At 40.8% G+C, this 26,411-nt stretch overlaps 1 protein-coding gene across 5 annotated transcripts in view; it reads right to left on the bottom strand.

Moving 5' to 3' along the window:
• The window catches only part of LOC122790457 (DNA repair protein SWI5 homolog), a 1,611,811-nt gene that overhangs the window by 839,680 nt on the left and 745,720 nt on the right, over positions 1-26,411 (bottom strand). For all 5 annotated transcript variants that reach the window (XM_044058002.1, XM_044058000.1, XM_044058001.1 and 2 more), the window contains one exon: positions 12,151-12,272. In XM_044058002.1, the coding sequence (XP_043913937.1) occupies positions 12,151-12,272 (122 nt within the window). The remainder of the gene's footprint in view (positions 1-12,150; positions 12,273-26,411) is intronic.

Below are 26,411 nucleotides of genomic sequence, written 5' to 3'. Positions count from 1 at the left end.
GACACTAAGACATAATACTGGTTAGTACTGTCCTAATGACAGATCCTGGAGGGACACTAAGACATAATACTGGTTAGTACTGTCCTAATGACAGATCCTGGAGGGACACTAAGACATAATACTGGTTAGTGCTGTCCTAATGAGAGATCCTGGAGGGACACCAAGACATAACACTGGTTAGTACTGTCCTAATGACAGATCCTGGAGGGACACTAAGACATAATACTGGTTAGTACTGTCCTAATGACAGATCCTGGAGGGACACTAAGACATAATACTGGTTAGTACTGTCCTAATGACAGATCCTGGAGGGACACTAAGACATAATACTGGTTAGTACTGTCCTAATGACAGATCTTGGAGGGACACTAAGACATAATACTGGTTAGTACTGTCCTAATGACAGATCCTGGAGGGACACTAAGACATAATACTGGTTAGTACTGTCCTAATGACAGATCCTGGAGAGACACTAAGACAATACTGGTTAGTGCTGTTCTAATGACAGATCCTGGAGGGACACTAAGACATAATACTGGTTAGTGCTGTCCTAATGACAGATCCTGGAGGGACACTAAGACATAATACTGGTTAGTACTGTCCTAATGACAGATCCTGGAGGGACACTAAGACATAATACTGGTTAGTACTGTCCTAATGACAGATCCTGGAGGGACACTAAGACATAATACTGGTTAGTACTGTCCTAATGACAGATCCTGGAGGGACACTAAGACATAATACTGGTTAGTACTGTCCTAATGACAGATCCTGGAGGACACTAAGACATAATACTGGTTAGTACTGTCCTAATGACAGATCCTGGAGGGACACTAAGACATAATACTGGTTAGTACTGTCCTAATGACAGATCCTGGAGGGACACTAAGGCATAATACTGGTTAGTACTGTTCTAATGACAGATCCTGGAGGGACACTAAGGCATAATACTGGTTAGTACTGTCCTAATGACAGATCCTGGAGGGACACTAAGACATAATACTGGTTAGTGCTGTCCTAATGACAGATCCTGGAGGGACACCAAGACATAATACTGGTTAGTGCTGTCCTAATGACAGATCCTGGAGGGACACAAAGACATAATACTGGTTAGTACTGTCCTAATGACAGATCCTGGAGGGACACTAAGACATAATACTGGTTAGTGCTGTCCTAATGACAGATCCTGGAGGGACACTAAGACATAATACTGGTTAGTACTGTCCTAATGACAGATCCTGGAGGGACACTAAGACATAATACTGGTTAGTACTGTCCTAATGACAGATCCTGGAGGGACACCAAGACATAATACTGGTTAGTGCTGTCCTAATGACAGATCCTGGAGGGACACCAAGACATAATACTGGTTAGTGCTGTCCTAATGACAGATCCTGGAGGGACACCAAGACATAATACTGGTTAGTGCTGTCCTAATGACAGATCCTGGAGGGACACCAAGACATAATACTGGTTAGTACTGTCCTAATGACAGATCCTGGAGGGACACCAAGACATAATACTGGTTAGTACTGTCCTAATGACAGATCCTGGAGGGACACTAAGACATAATACTGGTTAGTACTGTCCTAATGACAGATCCTGGAGGGACACTAAGACATAATACTGGTTAGTACTGTCCTAATGACAGATCCTGGAGGGACACTAAGACATAATACTGGTTAGTACTGTCCTAATGACAGATCCTGGAGGGACACTAAGACATAATACTGGTTAGTGTTGTCCTAATGACAGATCCTGGAGGGACACTAAGACATAATACTGGTTAGTACTGTCCTAATGACAGATCCTGGAGGGACACTAAGACATAATACTGGTTAGTACTGTCCTAATGACAGATCCTGGAGGGACACTAAGACATAATACTGGTTAGTACTGTCCTAATGACAGATCCTGGAGGGACACTAAGACATAATACTGTTTAGTACTGTCCTAATGACAGATGCTGGAGGGACACCAAGACATAATACTGGTTAGTACTGTCCTAATGACAGATCCTGGAGGGACACTAAGACATAATACTGGTTAGTACTGTCCTAATGACAGATCCTGGAGGGACACTAAGACATAATACTGGTTAGTACTGTCCTAATGACAGATCCTGGAGGGACACTAAGACATAATACTGGTTAGTACTGTCCTAATGACAGATCCTGGAGGGACACTAAGACATAATACTGTTTAGTACTGTCCTAATGACAGATGCTGGAGGGACACCAAGACATAATACTGGTTAGTACTGTCCTAATGACAGATCCTGGAGGGACACCAAGACATAATACTGGTTAGTACTGTCCTAATGACAGATCCTGGAGGGACACCAAGACATAATACTGGTTAGTACTGTCCTAATGACAGATCCTGGAGGGACACTAAGACATAATACTGGTTAGTACTGTCCTAAGCATAGATCCTGGAGGGACACCAAGACATAATACTGGTTAGTACTGTCCTAATGACAGATCCTGGAGGGACACTAAGACATAATACTGGTTAGTACTGTCCTAATGACAGATCCTGGAGGGACACTAAGACATAATACTGGTTAGTACTGTCCTAATGACAGATCCTGGAGGGACACTAAGACATAATAACAAGCTTAGGGAGAAGACAGGATGCTGTCTGATCCAGCAAACAGCTTGCAAAGCCTTTCAAAGAAGAGGTAGAAAAGACAAGGTCAGAAAGTATATTTAGTGATTTAGGTTTGGATACAGTACCTAATACCTGAGAAAGATAAAGGAATACAGATGAAATGGGTGCCTTCATTCCTACCTAGGTATTATTGTTTAAGAAATACTGAAGAACCTGGTTATAAAATGCATCTCTCAAGGATTTTGGACAGAGGTTGGAAAATGGTAATTGGATTTACACCTTTATGCAAAGGTATGGTTAAAGTTTTTTCCACACCTGAGGGACAGATGAGTCAGAAATAGACTTGTTTATGAGACTGGAAACAGAATATGCTAAGATTGCAAAGGTAGATATTAGGTAGGTTGTCAAAGAGAACACGGAGGAAATAAGCTGCATTTCAAAAGTGCCCCATAGCAATGACACACAAAGTGACTGAAGTCACACAGTGGGGAAATGGAGGCCGAGGGACTCAAGCCCTGGACCACAGGAAGAACAATGTTAACAATTCAGAACCTTAATTTTCTGTGCTGCCACACCAGATTTAGCAGCAAGCTGTAGGTATTATATAGGAAGACTGCTGGCAGCCAGAGTAGAGTTTTAGTTTGATTTTGAGTACAATTTTTACTGAGTATGCAACAATGGGAATGCCCACAGAGGTACCTTACTAAAAGGATGCAAATCCTAAATAATAAGCCCTACATGAACTGACTCAAAGCTCTGACACTATACTCAATATCCTACAGACTGCTAAGAGGTGATTGATCTATGTCTGGCATACAAGCCATCCTCTGACCAGTTATTCATGGATTTATTGCACAGTCAAATGGCATCAGAAATACTCAGTCTAGAGATCGAAACCTGTTCTGCAACATCAACAGAATTGTTTGGAGAGAGATGTATATCTTGCACAGGATACTGCTACTCTGGAACAGACTCCCCATTCACATAAAACAAAGTTCATCCCTATCCACTTTCATGCACAACATAGATTTATTGATGGGAAACCGAAAATGTATCCCAGGACTTCCCCCTGTAATAGAAATGGATACAGGAAACTCCTAAATGCTTTATCCCATGCATGGGTCCCCTCAAATTATTTATGGTATGATCCCAGGTATTCTCATTAGGGGCAATATGTAATTACTGACCATGGGATGGGTAAGGGCAATCTAACACCAAATGGAGTAGGTTAATTCAAGCAACAAAAGGGAAACTGGCTAGGCTTAAAATAGCCTGAAAGGGCAGCTGGTCTAGTACTTATCTATGAACCCATGATAAAGAGATACTATGTAAATAATGTTATGCAAAAAATGCAAATAACTTAGCTTGCTAAGGAGTTTCTGGATAAACAATGCAATGTATATATTTTCAGATATAAACCAAGGCATCTCCATGGAGTGAGCATTCACTATGCAAAAGATTATAATGTCATCTTCTAGGTTAGACTACAGTGAGCTCAGACATTTAAATGCAGTTACTATTCCTTCACCTGCACCTCTAAGCCAAGGGTCAGCAAGCAGCTGATCTCCCATCTAAGTGACAGGGTCAGCACTGAGCACTTAGTGCCCATCAGCACAACAGCTGAAGGCAGCAGGGAGTTACATATGTCAAAGAACAATCATCTACACACAAGAATACTATCAGAAAAAACAGTTACACAGTCACATGAATAATAGAATCTGGTGTTCTTATACATTTAAAAAAAAACGTTATCTCAAATACATTAAGATGAGATTTAATAGTGCAACGGGATGGGTTCAACACAACATTTACAATAGCTATTTTCTTGTTTATTAATCCTGCTGTGGTACAACACTAAGCACCAACAGAAAACTGATCAACTGTATAATAAGAGTGGGAGAGGCATGATATAACTAAAGCAGAATGGCTGAAGGACTGCGGCTATACTATGCCGAAACGTAATATTGAATGTCTAAACATTGACCCGTATTCATCGAAACGCATTTACGTGAATCAATGGAATGTGCAAAAAAAAAAACACTTGCCCTGCAATCCCACGTAACTAACCTAAAACAACCACACACACACACCCTAACTAAATATACCAACTCCGAGATCACACTACAGTGGGGAAAAGGGCAACACCTTGTAGTTGGCCAACTACATCTTTGCCCTGGAAGTATTCATTGATTCGCGTAAATGCATTTCGATGTATACAGTTCGATGTTACAAAGTTTCAACGTCGTAATATAGAACCGAAGGACCACCTCACAGCAGCCCAGAAATGTTAGATACATGCTATTTGGCCCCAAGCACAGTATGTTGCATACCTTTTCTCACACAGCCTCTTTCTGGTAGGAGTATCCACTTCTGTTGAAAACCCATACTCTGAATCAGCACTGAAGATGCCCTCCAATTCCACCTAAATATTTAAGGGTGCCATAACTGATCTGGTCACCCCTCCCTCAAAACAGCAGGTCAAAGCTGTCCAGGTGAGCTGGTTGGACAATGTATTAAGCATAAAGCCATATATTTTATCTGTATTGCCTGACCCAAACCTCCATTATTTGTTCTCAAGTGAAGCCCTTCCTATATTCATCATTCAAATCTTCCACCCCCCACACTTACATTCCTCTGCTACCGCTTTTGGCTGCCTTACCCTCTGTGCCTTCTATTATGTCTCAAACTGTGGTTTGACTCGGTGCCCATTCACTCTGTTCTTCCTTTCAGCCTCAGTTCTCACCTATTACAATCTATATAAGTGCCTCTCCGTGGCTGTAGGCATTAACTAAAACTTGCACTACAGCTTTAAAGACCCAGCTTAAAATTGTTATTTTGTTTTTTTCATTGTACAAACATTCAGTATCATTTATTCCATTGTGCTGCATTCACCTATCTCCTTACTTGGTCTTAATGTTTCCCAATGCAGCTGGCTTTAAGACTTCTTCAGATTGTGACTGTATCTGACTACTCCCCCTCTAAATTTTCCTTTCCTTACTTGTCGCTACTTTTTCCCTTGCAAACACTTATGTACCTATTTACATATCCATCTTTGCCAACCTCCACTGTAGGGCACACGCGTGCGTGCGTACACACACAGACAAAATTTGTAGGTAGATACTAGGCTATCATTTTACTGACTGTTACAAGCACAGCCAATAACCTGAGACCAGAATCAAATCATGTACCTTGTAAGGCAGGTAAAAAAACTTAACCATTATGCCAACACATATATTGATTGACTGCTTCCCCCAGTATAAGCCACATTTATAGCCAAACTTCTCTTTTTACTTCACTCTTTCACCCCACCTCTCAAATACACCTTAGCATCTTCATGTATTCACATTTCTACATCCTCTGGCATACACACATTCAGACAACTTGCTCTTACCACTTCTGGCAGTCTGCTCTCAATGACCCACTCCATCATCTGCATCAAAGGAACCCCTGTGAATATTTACACAGTCCTACCACTTATACTTTACACCCCCTAACCTGCATTAACACCACCTTTGTTCTACTGCATTACTCTTACTAATCACTGCAAGGTTTATTATTACAAAAGGAATTCTAACCCCAGACTCCATTCATTCATATATACATCACTTACTTAAATACACATATTATCTCTACAGATCTCAACACATTCACTCAACATCTTAAGACTTTTACATACCTTTTTCAGATTTTAACTCCACTATCTCCTTCTGTACTTATCTCGCACAAATCCCATAGCACACAAGCCCCAATCTCTCCCTTCCCACCTACTTAATAAAAGTACACTGTACACACAGAATCTTCTTAATATAGTGCTACACCTTAAAAATACTTTAACACCCATGATATCCATATCATATAAACTCTGCACTCCTCAAATACCTATAGCAATTCTATTTATTACCCCTTACTGAACTACCCCTTTTCTCTACCCCTCATCCCCTTTAACCCCATTCTCCCTCTTATTTCCCACAATTTCGCTCCACATTCTACAATGTACTTCTCACTTCTCCCAATACTTCTCACAATACTTCCGCAGTCTCATATATCCCCACTAATCCATATTCACTTCACTTCTCCATCAATCTCCAACAAATAGATTCCATTTCCCCCTCTATTGCTCTTCAGTCCAGCACCCCTCGCATTTGTTTTCTGCCTCTTCCTACCTAAACAATTTTTAGTAAAGCACAACCCAGCTACAAAGTGCAAACCAATCCAATCACCCAAATTCCTAGAAGTATTTATTCTAACCATTTGCCTTGTTCTTGTAAAGACTTGCAATGAACCAGTCCAAGCCTCACACTACTACTAACCATCTCAAGAGCTCCCCATTCAAGCTGTCTCTTTTGCAGTCTGCTCAAAGCCAAAATTATTAACCAGTCACTCGTACCCCATGCATTCTGATCTTCCAACTAAACAGATACCAGTGCCATCACAGAATCTTAGCTCGAGAAAGATAACCACAATCTTATTCACTTTTTGTCAGACTACAATTACACAGGACCAAGAAAAGAAGTCATGGTGGTTGTCTCCTTTTATTTACATCTCATCTTAATATATCAAATATCACTTAGGCCAACTGCACCAGAAGGACTCTAACCCCAACTGGCTACTTGTCAAAATTCCCTCAACTAGCAAGAATTCTGTACTATCATTGTTACCCAACTCCCAGCGGCTTCCCCTCTCTCCAAGTTCTGACTATGTATCTATAAGATTATTACAGTTGCATCCAAATACAAAAATAAAATAGAATTCTGGGGAATTTCAACCCTAACTACATCAGCTCCCTGTCATCAGACATTTCAGAACATACTTCTGATCTTGGTGTCTCACAACTCATACAAGAATCTAAACACTTAAAATCAAGACTGACACTCACTACAAACAATCCTCCCAAAATCTCCAGCTTCATCCTTTATCCCAAATATCAGTGACTGCAGTCATGTAACCTTCAGCATAAATATTACTGTTAAAACTCCACCCCTCATTAAAATACCAACAATTTAAAGCCTATCAGCTCTTGACTGGTCTCCTCTCTATAACTCACAAGATCCAAACTGGACAGCAGAAACCTTGCCCTGAACTCTTACTTCAAGACAATTTTCCTCCAAACCTCCAACTACACAAATGTAACAAAATCAGCTGGCTTAGTAAAGAACTTAAAATCCTTCATCAACTCAGAGAATAAGCATGGTATAACTGAAACTCACCGCTAGTTAAAGGTTCACAGCACTCTACACCTTATCCAAGCAAGCAATCTGCAGGCATAACGAGCTTCACCTTAAATCAAAACATTCTCTTCCTTACAATTCCAAATACATCATACAAGCTCCCCAAATTATTCTCCTGTAGTCTCTTCTCAGCATTCTCCAAACCAACACTCTCCCACAGACTTCCTTCAGGAATAAAGTACTTCACGCTCTCACCTCCCAATTAATTACACTTTTCTACTTCAAACAATTTCACACTAAAGACATTAAGCTCCTACTGAATGAAACGCCTACTGACAGGCCTGTAGGCACTTGTAACCTCCTACCCAGGTTCATCTACTATGGCAAAGACTGCATTACTATTCCTCTAGTACACATTTATAGCCTCTATAACACAAACTATCATGGCTACAATATGGAAAAGAGCCTTAATAAAGCTCTTACCCAAACATCCAAACCCTACCAAAACCTCCTACTACTGGGCTATCTCTATCCTGCCCAACATGAGCCAAAGTCTTGAGAAATTAATCTACACACAACTCACCAGTCACATCCAACAATACTCTCTCCTATTCTTTAAACAGCATAACATCTGGACTGGCCAGAGTGCTATCACAGTATTCTGGACATTAAGTGATGACATCTTAAGCAACATGAACAAATGTAACCTTAAAGACTCTTTACTCATTGGGCTCTTTATTCATTGATCTCATGAGGGCTGTTGATATAACTGACTACTCAATCATGTTAAAACATATGACATGCTTTGGAGAAAGTCAAGACAGCCCCACTGATTTCAAAACTTTCACCTCAACCATTACTTCAAAATCAAATTAGGCTGCTGCCTCTCCACGGCTGCATCACTACCCAAGAGAGATCTATTATGCTAGTCTTCTCACTCTTCATAAGCTTCTCAATAAGCGCCACCAAGTACCGATCATTCATATGCATCAATATGGTCCTAGTTCTAGCCAACCCTTGCCCACCAACATGAAAAGCCAGCTCCAACAACACCTGTACTTTATCAAATGGATTAATAATAGTCTAGTACTAAAAACTTCAAAAACTAACATCCATGTTCATTGATACTATACTTAATTCTAGAGCCTCAGACTAAAGGCAAATTTCAGTCTAACTAATGAGCCCACTGAATCAACTACCTCTTTCAAATACCTTTGACACTTCATTAGATTAGCCACTCCATTTTCAACTACACACATTAACAATGGTCAAAAAATAAATCCGTTACTGTTATGTTCCTGTAGAATCACCATTTTTTTAATTCTCAGTAGCCAGAACAGCAATAGGGAAAGGGAATTTACTTGCACACCTAGAATGCGGTGTTCCATTAAATACTACATCATCAACCCCCTTTTTACATGGGATTGGGATGTTATCCCCTCTGGATTCAATACCAATCTCCTACCTTCTCCAGCAGACATGAGCGAGTGTTGCAGGCCTTGTCTCATGCAATCTAACCGTTTCATTACGGAATGCCCTGGTTTCCTCTTCCCTTCTTCCTGTCCGAGTGTTGCAGGTCTTGTCTCATGCGATCTAACCGTTTCGTTATGGAATGCCCTGGTTTCCTCTTCCCTTCTTCCTGTCCGAGTGTTGCAGGTCTTGTCTCATGCAACCTAACCGTTTCATTATGGAATGCCCTGGTTTCCTCTTCCCTTCTTCCTGTCCGAGTGTTGCAGGTCTTGTCTCATGCAATCTAACCGTTTCGTTATGGAATGCCCTGGTTTCCTCTTCCCTTCTTCCTGTCCGAGTGTTGCAGGTCTTGTCTCATGCGATCTAACCGTTTCGTTATGGAATGCCCTGGTTTCCTCTTCCCTTCTTCCTGTCCGAGTGTTGCAGGTCTTGTCTCATGCAATCTAACCGTTTCATTATGGAATGCCCTGGTTTCCTCTTCCCTTCTTCCTGTCCGAGTGTTGCAGGTCTTGTCTCATGCAATCTAACCGTTTCGTTATGGAATGCCCTGGTTTCCTCTTCCCTTGTTCCTGTCCGAGTGTTGCAGGTCTTGTCTCATGCGATCTAACCGTTTCGTTATGGAATGCCCTGGTTTCCTCTTCCCTTCTTCCTGTCCGAGTGTTGCAGGTCTTGTCTCATGCAATCTAACCGTTTCGTTATGGAATGCCCTGGTTTCCTCTTCCCTTCTTCCTGTCCAAGTGTTGCAGGTCTTGTCTCATGCGATCTAACCGTTTCGTTATGGAATGCCCTGGTTTTCTCTTCCCTTCTTCCTGTCCGAGTGTTGCAGGTCTTGTCTCATGCGATCTAACCGTTTCGTTATGGAATGCCCTGGTTTCCTCTTCCCTTCTTCCTGTCCGAGTGTTGCAGGTCTTGTCTCATGCAATCTAACCGTTCCGTTATGGAATGCCCTGGTTTCCTCTTCCCTTCTTCCTGTCCGAGTGTTGCAGGTCTTGTCTCATGCAATCTAACCGTTTCATTATGGAATGCCCTGGTTTCCTCTTCCCTTCTTCCTGTCCGAGTGTTGCAGGTCTTGTCTCATGCAATCTAACCGTTTCATTATGGAATGCCCTGGTTTCCTCTTCCCTTCTTCCTGTCTCTTACAATTGTACCAACTGTCTTCTGCTTTACTGCACATGTGCCTGAAGCACTGTCATTTGTTCCCTCTGACTTTCTCTGTAACTGGAACGACCTTCACTTCTGCTCTGTTGTCCTCAGTTCTTCATCTGTCCCACAGTGTGTATCCTACCACTTGTCTCAGGCACTTCACCATCACCTCTAGCTTCAACTGCTCTGCCTTATCTGCCCAGGTTTGTGCTCCATACAAAAGTACAAGTCACACCAATGGTTCATACTCCTTACTTTTCAGCGTCTTTGACATTCTTCTGTCATATGTAACCCCTGACAAACTGCGCCGGTTGGCATCGTTCTTTCTGATTCAAGCTTTGACCTCTTCATTCATATTTTTCTCCTCAACCCCTGCAATACCTGAAGATGTTCCACTATTTCACTTCTATCTCAATGTTCAGCTTCTTCTGAGCTCTCTCCATCTGCTGACAAGACCACTATCATGTCTGCACTCAGTTTCAAACCATGTGGCTTCAGTTTTGCATAACATTTTTCTATCATTTCAAGTTCCTTTTGACAGTTTGCTTATAACATTTCATCTGCATATACATCAGTCTTGTTGATCTGCCTCCTCTGACCTGTTTACTAATGTAGTCCGTCTCCAGTATGAACAGCAATGGGCTTCGATTAGTAAACATTCCCATTGCCACTGGAAACCCCTCAGGTCAGAACACTGTTCACACTTGTGTCACTGGGTCCTTATACGCACACTGCAGTAATTCTACAGATGCTTCCAGAACTTTGAACCATCACAGGTCTGCCCATATTGGCTTTTTGGAACCTTGTCAAGTGCCTTCTCCAAGTCTATGAATGTCCAGTTAGACACCTCCTATATTTTTAGCTTCTTCTCAACATTCGATCTCACGGCAAACATTTAGTCAGTTATGCTGCGTACTGATCTGAATCTGAACTGGTCATCTCCCATCTTACTTTCTATTAATCCGCATGTTTATGTATCAGTCACCCTCCCTAGCACTTCATTGCAGTTTTGCTTCCCTTTCAGACACCTCTTGAACCTGTCAAACAACATTACTACTACCACTCCCACTTTATTTTCTAGTCATTGTACACCAATGTTTGGATACACTCACCCACTTCAAATTCCTAGGACTTACGATATATCGACGATGAACAGACAACATTTTTCCCACACTATTTTCTCTCCCAATAAGTGATGGTATCTCTCTATTTAATTACCCTTCTAATAATTTATCATATCCTTCTCTAGGTTAATTGTTTCAAAGTATGTCTACTGATTCTCAGTTATTTCAGCATACAGGGTAACAAGGAAGCATCAGTTCTGCATTCTGTGGTTTACTGTATTTTCTGCTTTAAGCTCTTGGGCTTAACTTGTAAACAGTCCAAAGAGACATGTGCTCTACCCTCATTAACACACTTAAATAAAGAAAATATGTGCCTTGTTGGACTGGTTTGTTTCTTTTAAACGTCTACAAACATCCATCTCATGTGCCCCTTTTCTTCTTTCTTCTTCCATCACCCCCTCCTTTTTGTCCTTATTCTCCGCTCTGTCCTACTCTTGTGCGGTTAGTCAGCTGACAGAACTGCTGTCATCTCATATGCAGTAAGACGCTTCTTATAGAAACTCTAAACAAGTGCTGGCGATGCACTTTAGGTTTGAGTCTCCTAGTACTGTTTGGCCCAGTGATTTAAAACAGTAAAGAGTACTGTTAACAAAATAAATACAACAGAACAACAGAATAACACCAAAACTTACTCTGCAACCAGTGCTTTGACTTCTTCGCCTAGTTTATCGAGTTTTCTGTTTAACTCTAGTGTTGCTGTTTGGGCACTGCTTTCACGAAAACCATTCTGTCGAGACAGTCCAGGGGACTGCAACTAAAAAACATAAATACCATTAACTTTCTAGTACATTTGATTTGCTGTGTCAACAATCTAAGTAAATACACGGTACTGTCTTCTTATTACAGAAAAGCACATAACTAAAAGAAATACTTCTTCGCTCTAGCCATAACTTTCTATTTTGGAGGGTCCCATGACATAATTGGAACATACTTTTAATTACAAACAAGAACATCTGGCATTATATATGACCTTACATTGACAAAAATGTACGGCCTATAGAGCCTTTTTGCATACTTACAATTAAACACCCATAGCTCCTTATGGTGTCTGGACCTTTTTTAGGTCTGCCTTCTTTAACAAAGTAACTTACCAACAGGCAGTATTAGAAAGGTCAAGGACTCATTAACAAAATGGCACCAAGACTGTTAATCTACAATCTGCAGTAGAGAAATGAATTTCCGTTTGCCAGTTATTTACATTTTCATATTTTCATATCTTAAGAGACCTACACACTACTGAGGGGTATGGACTGAAATGCCATTCATTGTCGATGTAATTTCTAATACACTATACTAGAAATATTACTAGTTATTTCAAAGTAATGAAAACACTTACAAACTACTGCATGGCATCAGCTGAAATCTTAGATGTTTTTGATGAAAACTGTCAAATAATTGCACTGCAAATTGCACACCTTGAGAGAGTTTCAGTGTTATTTATATTGTTAATAATACAATTAAGCAAATGTTTTCAGATTTCTGTAAATACCTCAAACATGCACTTAAACAGAAATGTCTTGTTGTCATGTGAATGCTTATGCCTGGTTAACAAAACTGTTCTAGCAATATATATATCCAGATAGTATAGCTTCCAAGATATGGCATATTTTGTTTAAGATGATCAAAACTATAATTCTAGGTTTGTGTACATTTTAAGTTGATCAAAAATATATTTCTAGGTTAGTGTACATTATACTATTTTACAGCATTTATGGAAAGACTATTAATGCACAGACTGTTATCACTGTAAAGTTTGCTTTGACAGAGGTTGTCCTTTCTTCTTACCTTCATAAGAAGTAGACAACTACCAGAGCTCCTAAAAGATTTAGTTCTGTTAATATTACTTAACAGTTAACATCCAAGATATGGTACATCCTCTCTCTCTCTCTCTTTTTAAGGTTCTGAAAAGAAGACAACGAGATGGACAGCTTGGCCCAAAGTAAACTCTGATACCACTTTAGGTATAAATGAAGGATTAGTTCTTAAGGAAACCCCATCTTTGTGGAAAATGTGCTAAGGCTGATAGGAGATGTTAACTCACCCTTCTTGCAGAAGTCTGAGCAATGAGCAACACTTTTTCCATGTTAAGAACCTCAAGTTAACCTGATGAGCTGCTTCAAATGGAGAAAGGATCAATTTTTCAAAGACAAAATTAAGACTCCAAGGAGAATTCTATTTTCTATGGGAACACACCTTCAAAACGTTTTTGACGACATTGCACTGAAAAGACTATCATACAGGCAGTTCGTTGCAGTCGTTTTGGTCAGAATGTATCAAATACCCCCCCATTCTCCTGTGTGAGTAGGTCCAGCCTGTGAAGAGGCATGTGGTAACTGCCCTTGACCATTTGAAAAAGAAGGGAGAACCTCTGATGCCTGGGCTAGAAGGGAATCAGAAAAATTTTGATGAGTGGATGGGAGATAGGAAATTCACCCCGGGGATCACTTCTGTGGCTCTGCTCGACAGGCACAGGAAAATAATTTTCTTGGGTGGTGAAAGCCAGGGTACATTTTTGGCTAGGCTTATATAGGCCCTAGGGCCAATAGCCTAGTACCCTCCTATGAACCTATGATCTTTGGAAAGTCCTTTTAAATCTTCATAATGACCCCTAGATATTAGCGGAAAGGATGGTAAAACATACAGGAACATTCCCCTGTCCAAGAAAAATAAAAGGCAGCAGTTTTCCAGGCCTTCTTTCATGGAGTCCTGGAACAGAATCTTGCCAAATGACTGTTGTGACTAGAGGCAAAAAGATCCACCTGAGTTGTTTACCACCAGTTCCTGGAAGACCCCCTGAGTTGGTTTCCATTCATGATGTCATGAAGTCAGGGTCTTACTTAGCTTGTTTGTTACACAATTTTGCTTTGACAGAATGTAAAGATGCCTGTGGAATTAAACTGTGCTGATAAGCTACATCTCAGCCTTCCATGACTAGTCTGCACAGGGTAAGATATGGAGGATCTGTTTATCTGCAACATCACTGTGGTATTTTCTCACTTGTAACAGCCCAGGGGAGCATAGCTAATTAACCCAATTTTTTACCACCATAAAAGCAGTGTCTTCTGTGATCCCTCTAACCCCTCCCCAGCTTCTCAACATTTGCTCTTCTGAGCAACGTTCCCTCAACACTTTGGGCATGATGAGAGTTGGTAAGCAATCAGAAATTAGCAACATCCCTCTCCAGTCTCTCAAATACCTTTGCGTCACTCCCCTCTCACCCCAAATTCTAAAGACATGCACTCTTACACTGGAAGATCTCAACTCATTTTATCCACCCAGTAAATACCCCCTTAAAAAATACTGCTTTACTCCCTCATATCCTGCTCCCACCCCAAATTCTTCAAACATGCACTCTTATACTGGAAGATTTCCATCAATCTTATGCACCCTGTAAACACCTCCTTAAAGAATACTGTTTTCTTCCCTCATATTCTACATTCACTAGCTCTTCCAAGTCTCTAGTGCAGTTACCTCACACTAGAAATACCTATAAACATTATGTATATTTACACTGTCTTGCCTATATCAATTATTTTCTTTCAACCCTCACACAAAGCCCACAAAAACTACCTGACTGCCATTACCTCCATATATCAGAATACATTAGTACTGACACACATATTGCGACTCACATCCCATACCCACACACATACTACCAAATCACACGCCATACCCGCACACATACTAGCTACCCATACCCCCAAATATACCACCTAGCTACACCCCATATTCACACACACACTACCTACCATTACCCTATACCTATACACATACTACCTACTCATATCCACACAAATACTCTCTACCCACAGCCACACATATACTACCTACCCACACCCATACCTACACACATATACTACCTACCCACAACACATACCTACGCACATACTACCTACCCATACTCAAACACATACTACCGACACACATGCACACTACCCACCAAGACCCCACCCTCACACACATACTATCGACCAACACCCCATACCCACACAAGTATTACTGACACACACTCTACACTCACACACATACTACCTACCCACACCCCATACCCACAAACATACTACCTACCCACACTCCATACCCACAAACATACTACCTACCCATACCTACACATATACTAACTATTCATACCCCACACTCACACACATGCTATCTACCCATACCTGTACACACACTACCTACTCATACCCCATAACACCACACATACTATACTACCTGCCAATACCTACACACATACTACCTACCCACACACATATACTACAAGCCCAACCCCCACACACATACTACAGGCCCAAACCCCATACCCACATCCATACTACCTACCCATACCCACAAACATACCACCGACTCTTACCAACACACATACTACCTACCAATACCACACACATACTACCTACCCATACCAACACAAATACTAACCACGCCCCATACTCACACACATATTATCTACCCATACCTCATACCCACACACATACTACCTACCCATACCCACACATTCGCACACTACCCACCAATACCCCACCCCTACACACATACTACCGACCGACACCCCTTACCCACACAGGCATTACTGACACACACCCTACACCCATACACATACTACCTATCCACACCCCAGACTAACATACTACCTATCCATACCTGCACCCATACTAACCTACACCCCATACCCACACATACTACCTACTCACACCCCATACCCACAAACATACTACCTACCCATACAAGCACACATACTACTGACCTGTGCCCCATACCCACACATACTACCTACCCATACCCACCCACACACATACTACCTACCCATACCTCATACCCACCCCCATACTACCTACCCATACCTCATAACCACCACACATATACTACCTACCCATACTCACACAAATACTACCTACCAATACCTCATACCCACTCACACACAAACTACCTACCCACCACAAGTTAAACAGTTATTTACTTTTTCTGACATCGGCAGAGGCAAGAAAGAGTCCCCAACGGGGTACTTAGCTTTTTAGAAGTCTTCGGTAGTAGTAATCTCTGGTTCTGACCGACCGGCACTTGCGAACAGCTTCTGCTTCGGGCGCCACGCGGCAAGAAAGACTGAGGAAAATGGCGTCGGCTGATGCCTTTATACCCAATTGACAGCAGCTATGACGTCGGGTGAAGTGCGACATCAGCCGAGGCCAGACCCAGACTTTGGAATCCGGCCGACCGAAGGGCTGCCTGAGGCAGGACAACCCATATGTTAGGACTGCAGATGCATCCTTGAAGGACATCTACCTACCCATATCCACCAACATACGATCTATCCATACCCAGACACATACTACCTATCCATACGACCTATCCACACCCACAATACCTACCAATACCTACACACATACTACCTATCCATGCCCACACATACAACCTACCCATACCCCACACCCACACACATACTATCTATACATACCCTATACCCTCAAACATACCACCGACTCTTACCAACACACATACTACCTACCAATACCACTATACCCACACACATACTACTTATCCACACCCCATACTAACACACTAACTACCTACCCACAATCCCATACCCATGCACATACTACCTACCCATAATCCCATACTCGCGCACATACTACCTACCCGCACCTAACACACACACACACATACTACCGATACACAACCCATACCCAACAGGTAATATCGACCCACACTTCATACCCACACACATACTACCTATCCACACCGCATACCCACAAATATACTACTTACCACATATACTACTTACCACACCCCATATCTGCACCCATACCCACACATATACTTCCTACCCACAAACATACTACCTACACACATACTACTGACCTGGACCCCATGCTTGCACACATACTACCCACCCACACCTCATACCCATCCCCAGACATACTACCTACCCATACCTCAAACCCACCACCACACATACTACCTACCCATACCTCATGACCACCACACACATACCCACCTACCCAGACCTCATACCCACACACATCCTACCTACCCATACTACCTACTTCATACTCACCCACACACATACTACCTACCCATACCTCATACTCACCCACACACAAACTACCTACTCATACCCACAAACATATTACCTACCCATACCCACACAAATACCACCTACCCATACCCCTCATGTACACACATGCTATATATCCATACCTGCACACATACTATCTACCCACACCCTATACCACCACACATACTATACCACCTGCCCATACCTAGACACATACTACCAACCCACACCCCATATACACACTAATACTACAGGCCCAAACCTTATACCCACACACATACTATAGGTCGAAATCCAACAACAACAAACATAGCACTGACCTTTACCAACACACATACTACCTACCAATATCCATACCCACACACACTACTTACCCAGACCACATACTACCTACCTGCACCTCATACCCACACACATATTACCTACCCGCACCTCATACCCACACACATAGTACCTACCCATACCCACAAACATACTACCTACCCATACCTACACATATACTACCTATCCATATCCGTACCCACACACAATACCTATACACATACTACCTGCCCCATCCCCACACACATACCACCTATCCATACACCACACGCACAAACATGCTATCTACCCATAACTGTACACACAATACCTACCCATACCCCAAAACACCACACATACTATACTACCTGCCCATACCTACACACATACTACCTACCCACACACATACACTACAGGCCCAAACCCCACACCCACACACATATTACAGGCCCAAACCCCATACCCACATCCATACTACTGACCCATATCCCATTCCAACAAACATACCACTGACCCTTACCAACGCACATACTACCTACCAATACCACCATATCCACACACAAACTACTTACCCACACCCATACCTACACACATACTACCTACCCATACCAACACAAATACTGCAAAGCCATGCTCCATACTCACACACATACCTACCCATACCTCATACCCACACATACACTACCTACCCATACTTACACACTCGCACACTACCCACCTTATAAACATACTACCGATCGACACCCCATACCCACACAGGTATTACTGACACACACCCTACACCCACACACAGACTACCTCTCCACACCCCATACTCACAAACATACTACCTACCCATACCTGCACACATCCTAACCTGCACCCCATACCTACACATACTACTTACTCACACCTCATACTCACAAACATACTACCTACCCATACCAGCACACATACTACTGACCTGCACCCCATACCCACACACATACTACCTACCCATACCTCATACCCACCTAACCTGCACCCCATACCTACACATATTACTTATTCACACCCCATACCCACAAACATACTACCTACCCATACCAGCACACATACTACTGACCTGCACCCCATACCCACACACACACTACCTACCTATACCTCATACACACTTCCACACATACTACCTACCCATATCTCATAACCACCACACACATACTACCTACCCATACCCCATACTTACACACATACTACCTACCCATACCTCATACTCGCCTACACACATACTACCTACCCATGCCTCATACTCACACACATCCTACCTACCCATACCTCATACCCATCCACACACACACCCTACCTACTCATACCAACAAACATACTACCTACCCATAGCCACACAAATACCACCTACTCATACCCCTCATGTACACACACACTATCTATCCATACCTGCACACACACTACCTACCCTCATAACACCACACATACTATACCACCTGTCCAAACCTAGACACATACCACCTACCCACACCCCATACACACACTAATACTACAGGTCCAAACCTTGTACCCACACACATACTACAGGCCCAAACCCAACAACAACACACATACCACCTACCCTTACTAACACACATACTACCTACCAATACCCCCATACCCACACACACATACTACCTACCTGAGCCTCATACCACCACACATACTATACTACCTGCCCATACCTACAAACACACTACCTACCCACACCTCATACCCACACACATATACTACAGGCCCAAACACCACACCCACATGCATACTGCAGACCCAAACCCCATACACACACACACACACACACACACACACACACACACACACACACACACACACACACACACACATACTGCCTACCTATACCCCAATACCCACAAACATACCACCAAGCCCTTACCAACATACATACTACCTACCCGCACCCCATACCTACACACATACTACTTACCCACAACCCATATCCACACACATACTACTGACCCACAAATCGTACCATACCTCTCAACCTCTTAAGAGCAAGAAATCTGGACAAAGCCATAAATAAAAGTTGGACAAAGGCCCAAAAATAAGGATAAATTTTAAATATTGCTCTTACAAACTTAGTAATTTGATAGAACAACAGGTTGTGCATTAGCATGAATTTTCTGAAGGGTATGAAACTCAAATGTCATTATTTTCTAAGTTCAGTCTTTAATGATTTGCCACTAATTTGCCAGAAAACCACAATTATATGAAAAACAGACCAAAATTATGAGGCAAAAATCTGGACATTCTGTGAAAATCTGTACATTGAGAGGTATGCCTCATACCCACACACATATCACCAACCCAAAACCTATACCTACACACATACTACTTACCTGCACCCCATATCTACACCCAAACCCACACATATGCTATCTACCCACACCCCATGACCTCAAACATACCACCTACCCATACTTACACACATACTACCAAGACCCCATACCCACACACATATTACCTACCCATACCTTATACCCACCCACACACATACTACCTTACCCATACCTCATACCCACCCCCACACATACTACCTATTCATATCTCATAACCACCACACACATACCACCTACCCATACCTCATACCCACCACACATACTACCTACCCATACCGATATCCACCCAAAACAAACTATCTTCCCATACCCACACAAATACCACCTTCCTATACCCCACATTCACACACATACTACCTACCCACACCCCATACCACCACACATACTATACCCTGCCCATACCTACACACATTCAACCTACCCACATTGCATACACACACACAAATACTACAGGCCCAAAATCCATACCCACACACATATTATAGGCCCAAACCCCAAAACAACAAACATATCACCTACCCTTACCAACACACAGACTACCTAACAATGCCCCAATACTCACACACACTACTTACCCACACCCCATACATATATGCATACTACCAACCCACACCCCATACTCACATACATACTACCTACCCATACCTACACACATATACTGCCGACCATTACCCTATACCTACACACATACTATCTACCCATACCCCCTACCTATCCACACATATACTACCTACCCATACATCATACCCACCCACACACAAACTACCTACCCACACACATAACATCAATATTTTTGGCACTAGAATTTTGTTAAATGAACAACTGCCTGCCCTTTGATAATGCAATTTGGATTTATGAGTTCCGTTTGTTACGGAGGGACAATGTAGTTATGGTTCATTAGCCTGCATTTAGCATGGTCTTAGAGCAATGTTTTGGAAGGATGTTAATGGAAGCCTTTTATCATCTGTCATTTAACAAATCAGGAAATATAAACAAAATACTCTTCCTGACTTAGAGCAGTGATAACTTTAAGGTAACTCGCTCATAATATATTTATTTTATGTTTTTTAGTAATATCAATAATCAAGAATTTTTAGAATATCAATGTTTACAAATTAGATGTTGAATGCGTTGAACAACTGTTTGTCTTTAATAATGCACCTTTGAATTATAAGGTTTTGTACATTTCAATGTCTTCTGCAATACGAACAGCAGCCACACCTTCATTTAATTATAAGCTTCCTAGGGGAATGATTGAGCTTTAATTTCTTAATTGTTAGAAAGCTGCTATTGGATGTTGACTACTATTTGAATAGAGAAACTTCTTAGTTTAATTGTGATCTGAAGAAGCGTGCCTTGCGCACGCGAAAGCGCTTATCCTTCTATTTTTATGTTTTTTATGCTGATCATTGAATAAAAGAAGATTGTGCTCTTACTTCTCGTGGTGTGTCCTGAGGTTTTCGTTTGGATAATTTGTACTGTTTCGCCCTGGGACACTTTGGAGAACGGTGATATTTATATCTAGTTGGTTTGTTATATTTTGGTATCACCGGTTTCACGCTATGGAGAAGGGTGACATAGAACTGAGCTACAATCCTACAAGAATGATAGAGATGCCTAGTATACAAGCGTTCCTGCCTACGAACAGTAATCCATTGTTGGATATTGACTTCCAAGAAGTGGCGAGGAGTCAAACTATATCTAACACACATGAGGTGAATATGAATGAGTTTCATGAAATGGTTAAAGAGCTAGAGAACAATTTGTTTAGAATACAAAGATTGTCTTGGCAAAAGAAACACTTGCAAGCATGCATACACTTCCATGTCATACCGAGAGGAATGCGTGTGTTGTGTATGCCGACTTACGGCCAGCTGTATCCTGACTTGCTGAAGAAATGGCAAGACATTAATTTGGAAACAGGTTTTAAATATATAAAGTTGTTGATAGAATATTTTGATCCAATAGAACAAGACTTACAGACAAGAACTGATGAAATATACAATAAAATAATTGAACAATTTAAATTTGACTTCTGTACTAAGAAACTTAATCAAGTCATGTCTCAAATAAATAGTTACAGCGATAGACTTAAGAATGTGAAACAACGGAAATTAAGCAGAGATATAGAAGATTTCCGCACCGGGAATATATTTGTTTGGCCGAGATATCAAGACTCTGCCAACTCCAAATCTAATCAAAATATTCAGTCACGTCACACTGAAAGAGAGACCGGAAATCCAGGAGAACAGTTTTTGCAACCGACACCTGCAACGGAAGTTAGAGAAGGAAGGAGACTTTCAATCGGAGAGGCTCAGGATTTGAATACACCTCCTCCCAACCAGTTAGCGTTACGCCTAGCAGAAGAATCTGAGAGAACTGGAACTGTTAGACGCCCGAATGTTTCCTTCAATAAATTGCCTGAAGCTCCTTTTCCAATCAGAATGGAACGCCGGACGAGAGGGAGATCTACGAGCAGAGGTCCCAGGAAACGGAAAACTTCACAGGAGAGGTACGGGCCTCAGAAGAAACAATTCCATTGACTGAGTTGGTGTTTAATTTTTCTACTGCTGTACTCACTGTATCTGACTGTTCACTTTTAAACCGAGGGTTGAGTTATATTCCCTCACAACCCAGTATTCAAACAGAGACGTTTTTTTGACCTTAGACTGTTTGCTAGGAAGCTGGCTATTAATATGCATTTTGCCAGCTCAAATGTGATTAATATTAACCCTGAAAGTGATAAGCACAATATGTTTAAGCGTAAGAGCCTTTTTAGTCCGCCATTACCAAACATGGTTGAATGTTTTGTGAAGTCATGCGAGGCTGATTTATACAAATTTTACTCTTCAAGGCATGTTACTAATAAATTCTGTAACCTGAACAGGTTAGAATCTGACTCGTTGCAGAAGTTAAGCAATCACACCAGTATTATAGTAACTACAGCTGATAAAGGAGGTGGGGTTGTTTTATTGGATAGAAGTGAATATATTAAGAGCATTGAAGATTCACTTTCATCAGGCACTTATAAAGAACTTGATTTAGGACAAGTATTGAATATTATGAATAACATCAGCAGTAACTTGTATGATCTACTGATGTGTCGTCAAGTTAGCCTTGAAATGTATGAATTCCTATTAGTAGATGAACCCCTCATACCAGCATTAAAAGGCCTACCCAAGATACACAAGGGAATTAGGCCTATACCCATGAGACCGATAGTGGCAGGGAGACAATGGGCCACATATAATATTTCGATTTTCATAGAAAAAATGTTGAGACCCATAGTGGATAGAGTGGATACCATCTTGAAGGACACACAACATTTACTGAGTGGGATAGGGCAGTTTAAAAAAGAACAGCAAGAGACTGATTTACATGCTCCTTATATCTTAGTCACCCTAGATGTTCGGAATCTGTTTACTTGCATACCCAATGATTTTGGGTTGCAAGCAATTCGAGAGGTCATGGTAACAGACAGTGACTTCTCACTTGACCGACAGATTTTGATAGGTCAACTATTAGACATAATACTGAGTAATAATGTTTTCATGTTTAATGAGAGGTACTACTTACAAACATGGGGTGTCGCCATGGGCACCCCATGTGCAAATTCCTATGCCAACTTGGTATTACACAACTGGGAGACCAGTTTTTTATTCAACAGCCCTTGGATGAAGAAAATCAGTTTCTATAGAAGATTCGTGGATGATATTCTAGTGTTTTGGACAGGGACCACAGAAGAACTGAAAGACTTTGTCCACTACTTAGAGTCCACTACTGATTTTCTTAGGTTTACCTTTGAATACTCCAAGTTGAGCATTAATTTCTTGGATGTGAATCTCTACTTCAAGGAAGAAGGTACTCTCATGTCTAAATTACATAGAAAGCACTGCTGGAGGAACAGCATACTGGAATACAGCAGTATGCATCCTAGGCATGTGTTTACAGGAATAGTGAAGGGGCAATTTACCAGGCTCACTAGGATTATTCAAGATCCAATGGAACTTGAGAAAGAAGCAGACAACATGGAGAATATTTTTCTTGCCAGGGGCTATAACAGGGAGTTAGTTAAGGAATCCAGGTTCAGTATTATTCCTTCTAACAGAATAGTGAGTAACAAGGAAGAAGAGAATAGTGTCAATGGACAAGCTTCCAAACAAACATTTGCACAGAAAGATTTGTGCTCTGTTACTAATAAATTGAATGTAGTGCCATATTATAATTGGGGGCGTTATGACAGAAACAAAGTGGCCTATGTTATGAAATATTCGAATGATAATGAGCAGATTAGGAGGGTTATAGTTAAGAACTGGAATATACTAACAGTCTCAGAAGAAATCAGAACTCTTGTTGGCATTAAACCCTTGTTTATTTTTCGAACATGCAACAATCTTAAACAAATATTTGCTAGAAATTTTGCTAATGTAGTTACACACACTGATTCCTTAACCCCAGGAACGTTTCCATGTGGATCTTGAAATATGTGTAAATATATTACTGATGAGCAGTTCTATACCCATGTACAAAATGTCTTTGTATTCAAACCCACGAAGCACTATGATTGTAATAGTAATAATCTGATATATATGGCTAATTGCACTGTCTGCTCTGCTTTCTATGTTGGTTTAACAACTAGAAGATTAAAAGACCGTATATACAACCATACGTATGACATACGCAAATCCAAAGATACTAACGCTCTTGCTAGGCATATTCAGCAATATCCTAACCATGATTTCAGGTTCAGGGTTTTACAGACTTTACAGAAGAGTAACAGAATGGGCGACAATACCAACCATCTAGCCAAATTAGAACTGAAATGGATCTTTAAAACAGGAGCACACAGAGATCCAGGTATTAACAATTATATTTCTCTGAAGCCCATATTGAAGTCATAGAATACATATTTATTAGAGAAAATGATTATTTTTAAAACATATTTTGTCTATTTGATTGGTCTGCTAAAAAGTGAATATTAGAGCCATAAAAAGCTATTAACTGAGAAATTACTTTCTTGTCTATCTAGGTACTTTGACAGCAGTCAGGGTTTGTTAGGAACAGGTTTAGAATAAATATAACTTATATTTCTAGTTATGCGCTTTGGATCAGGACTGGCCTGAAGTGCCAAGTATTTCATGATATGTTTCATACAGGCCAGACAATTGAAGTTCTCATGTTCCTATATAAATTAAATAATTTAAACAGCGAATTTGAGGATATTTAGGTTATGAGTTTGTTTATGAATGTGATAAAGTTCCAACTAAATGAGTGAGTTACATGAGCCGGTTAGATAGTATATGCTCCAATGATAAACAGAGCAAGTGTCCTCTGGTGTAGATGATCAAATTTTTGTAACTCAGGATCATGAAACATTTATTTGGGAAATTAACAATTAGTTAATACATTGTACTTACTAGCACTGTAACCTAATTATTTTAAACTATTCTAACTTAATTCATAACTTGAACGTTCTAGTTATTTGGCATCTTTAGTTTTTTGTTTTGATTGAGGTTTAATGAGACAACAGTGCTCGGTGGAGAATAATTAATTGTATTTTTCTAATGTTCAGTATAATAAATTATGACTTGTAAGATTTTTTAGAAATTAATCAATAGGTAGTTCCTTACATCCAAATTCTTACATAGTTCAAGCTTCCAATCTAGTTTAATTTTATGATAATATTTATATTGGGTAATATGAGAAGCTTGTAGTATAATAGTATTATACATGTATATTAAATTTTGATATTTGATTTTTAGAGAGTATAGATTTAAATTTAATTTTAGCTTAATACTATTTAATATGTTTTATTAAGCCTACGAAATATTTTGTTTTTGTTTTATATCTATAACACAAAGTCAAGGTTCATGCAATACAAGATGTTAACACGAGTCACAACAAGAGTTACAATTGTGACTAGAGTTGTAATATGGGATGAGAATTGCTTGACTAATTATTTGAGAGGGTGACTTTTAACCCAAGAGATAGAAGGTCTTTGTATTTAATATGAATATATACCTGAACGAATGCGAGTCCTTACACTGTTGGATACACAGTTTTGAATTGACACAGACTTCCGTTAGAACCTGTAGCTGTTTTTCCAGCGCTATTAAAATCATTGTATATAATAGTAGAGGGAGTTTATTACTATCTAATTATGTATAAGACATTTAATAAG

This window comes from Protopterus annectens, chromosome 16.part0 (genome assembly GCF_019279795.1).
Source record: "Protopterus annectens isolate FY-2018-M chromosome 16.part0, PAN1.0, whole genome shotgun sequence".
Lineage (NCBI taxonomy): Eukaryota > Metazoa > Chordata > Ceratodontiformes > Protopteridae > Protopterus > Protopterus annectens.
This window is presented reverse-complemented; position numbering and strand designations above follow the sequence as displayed.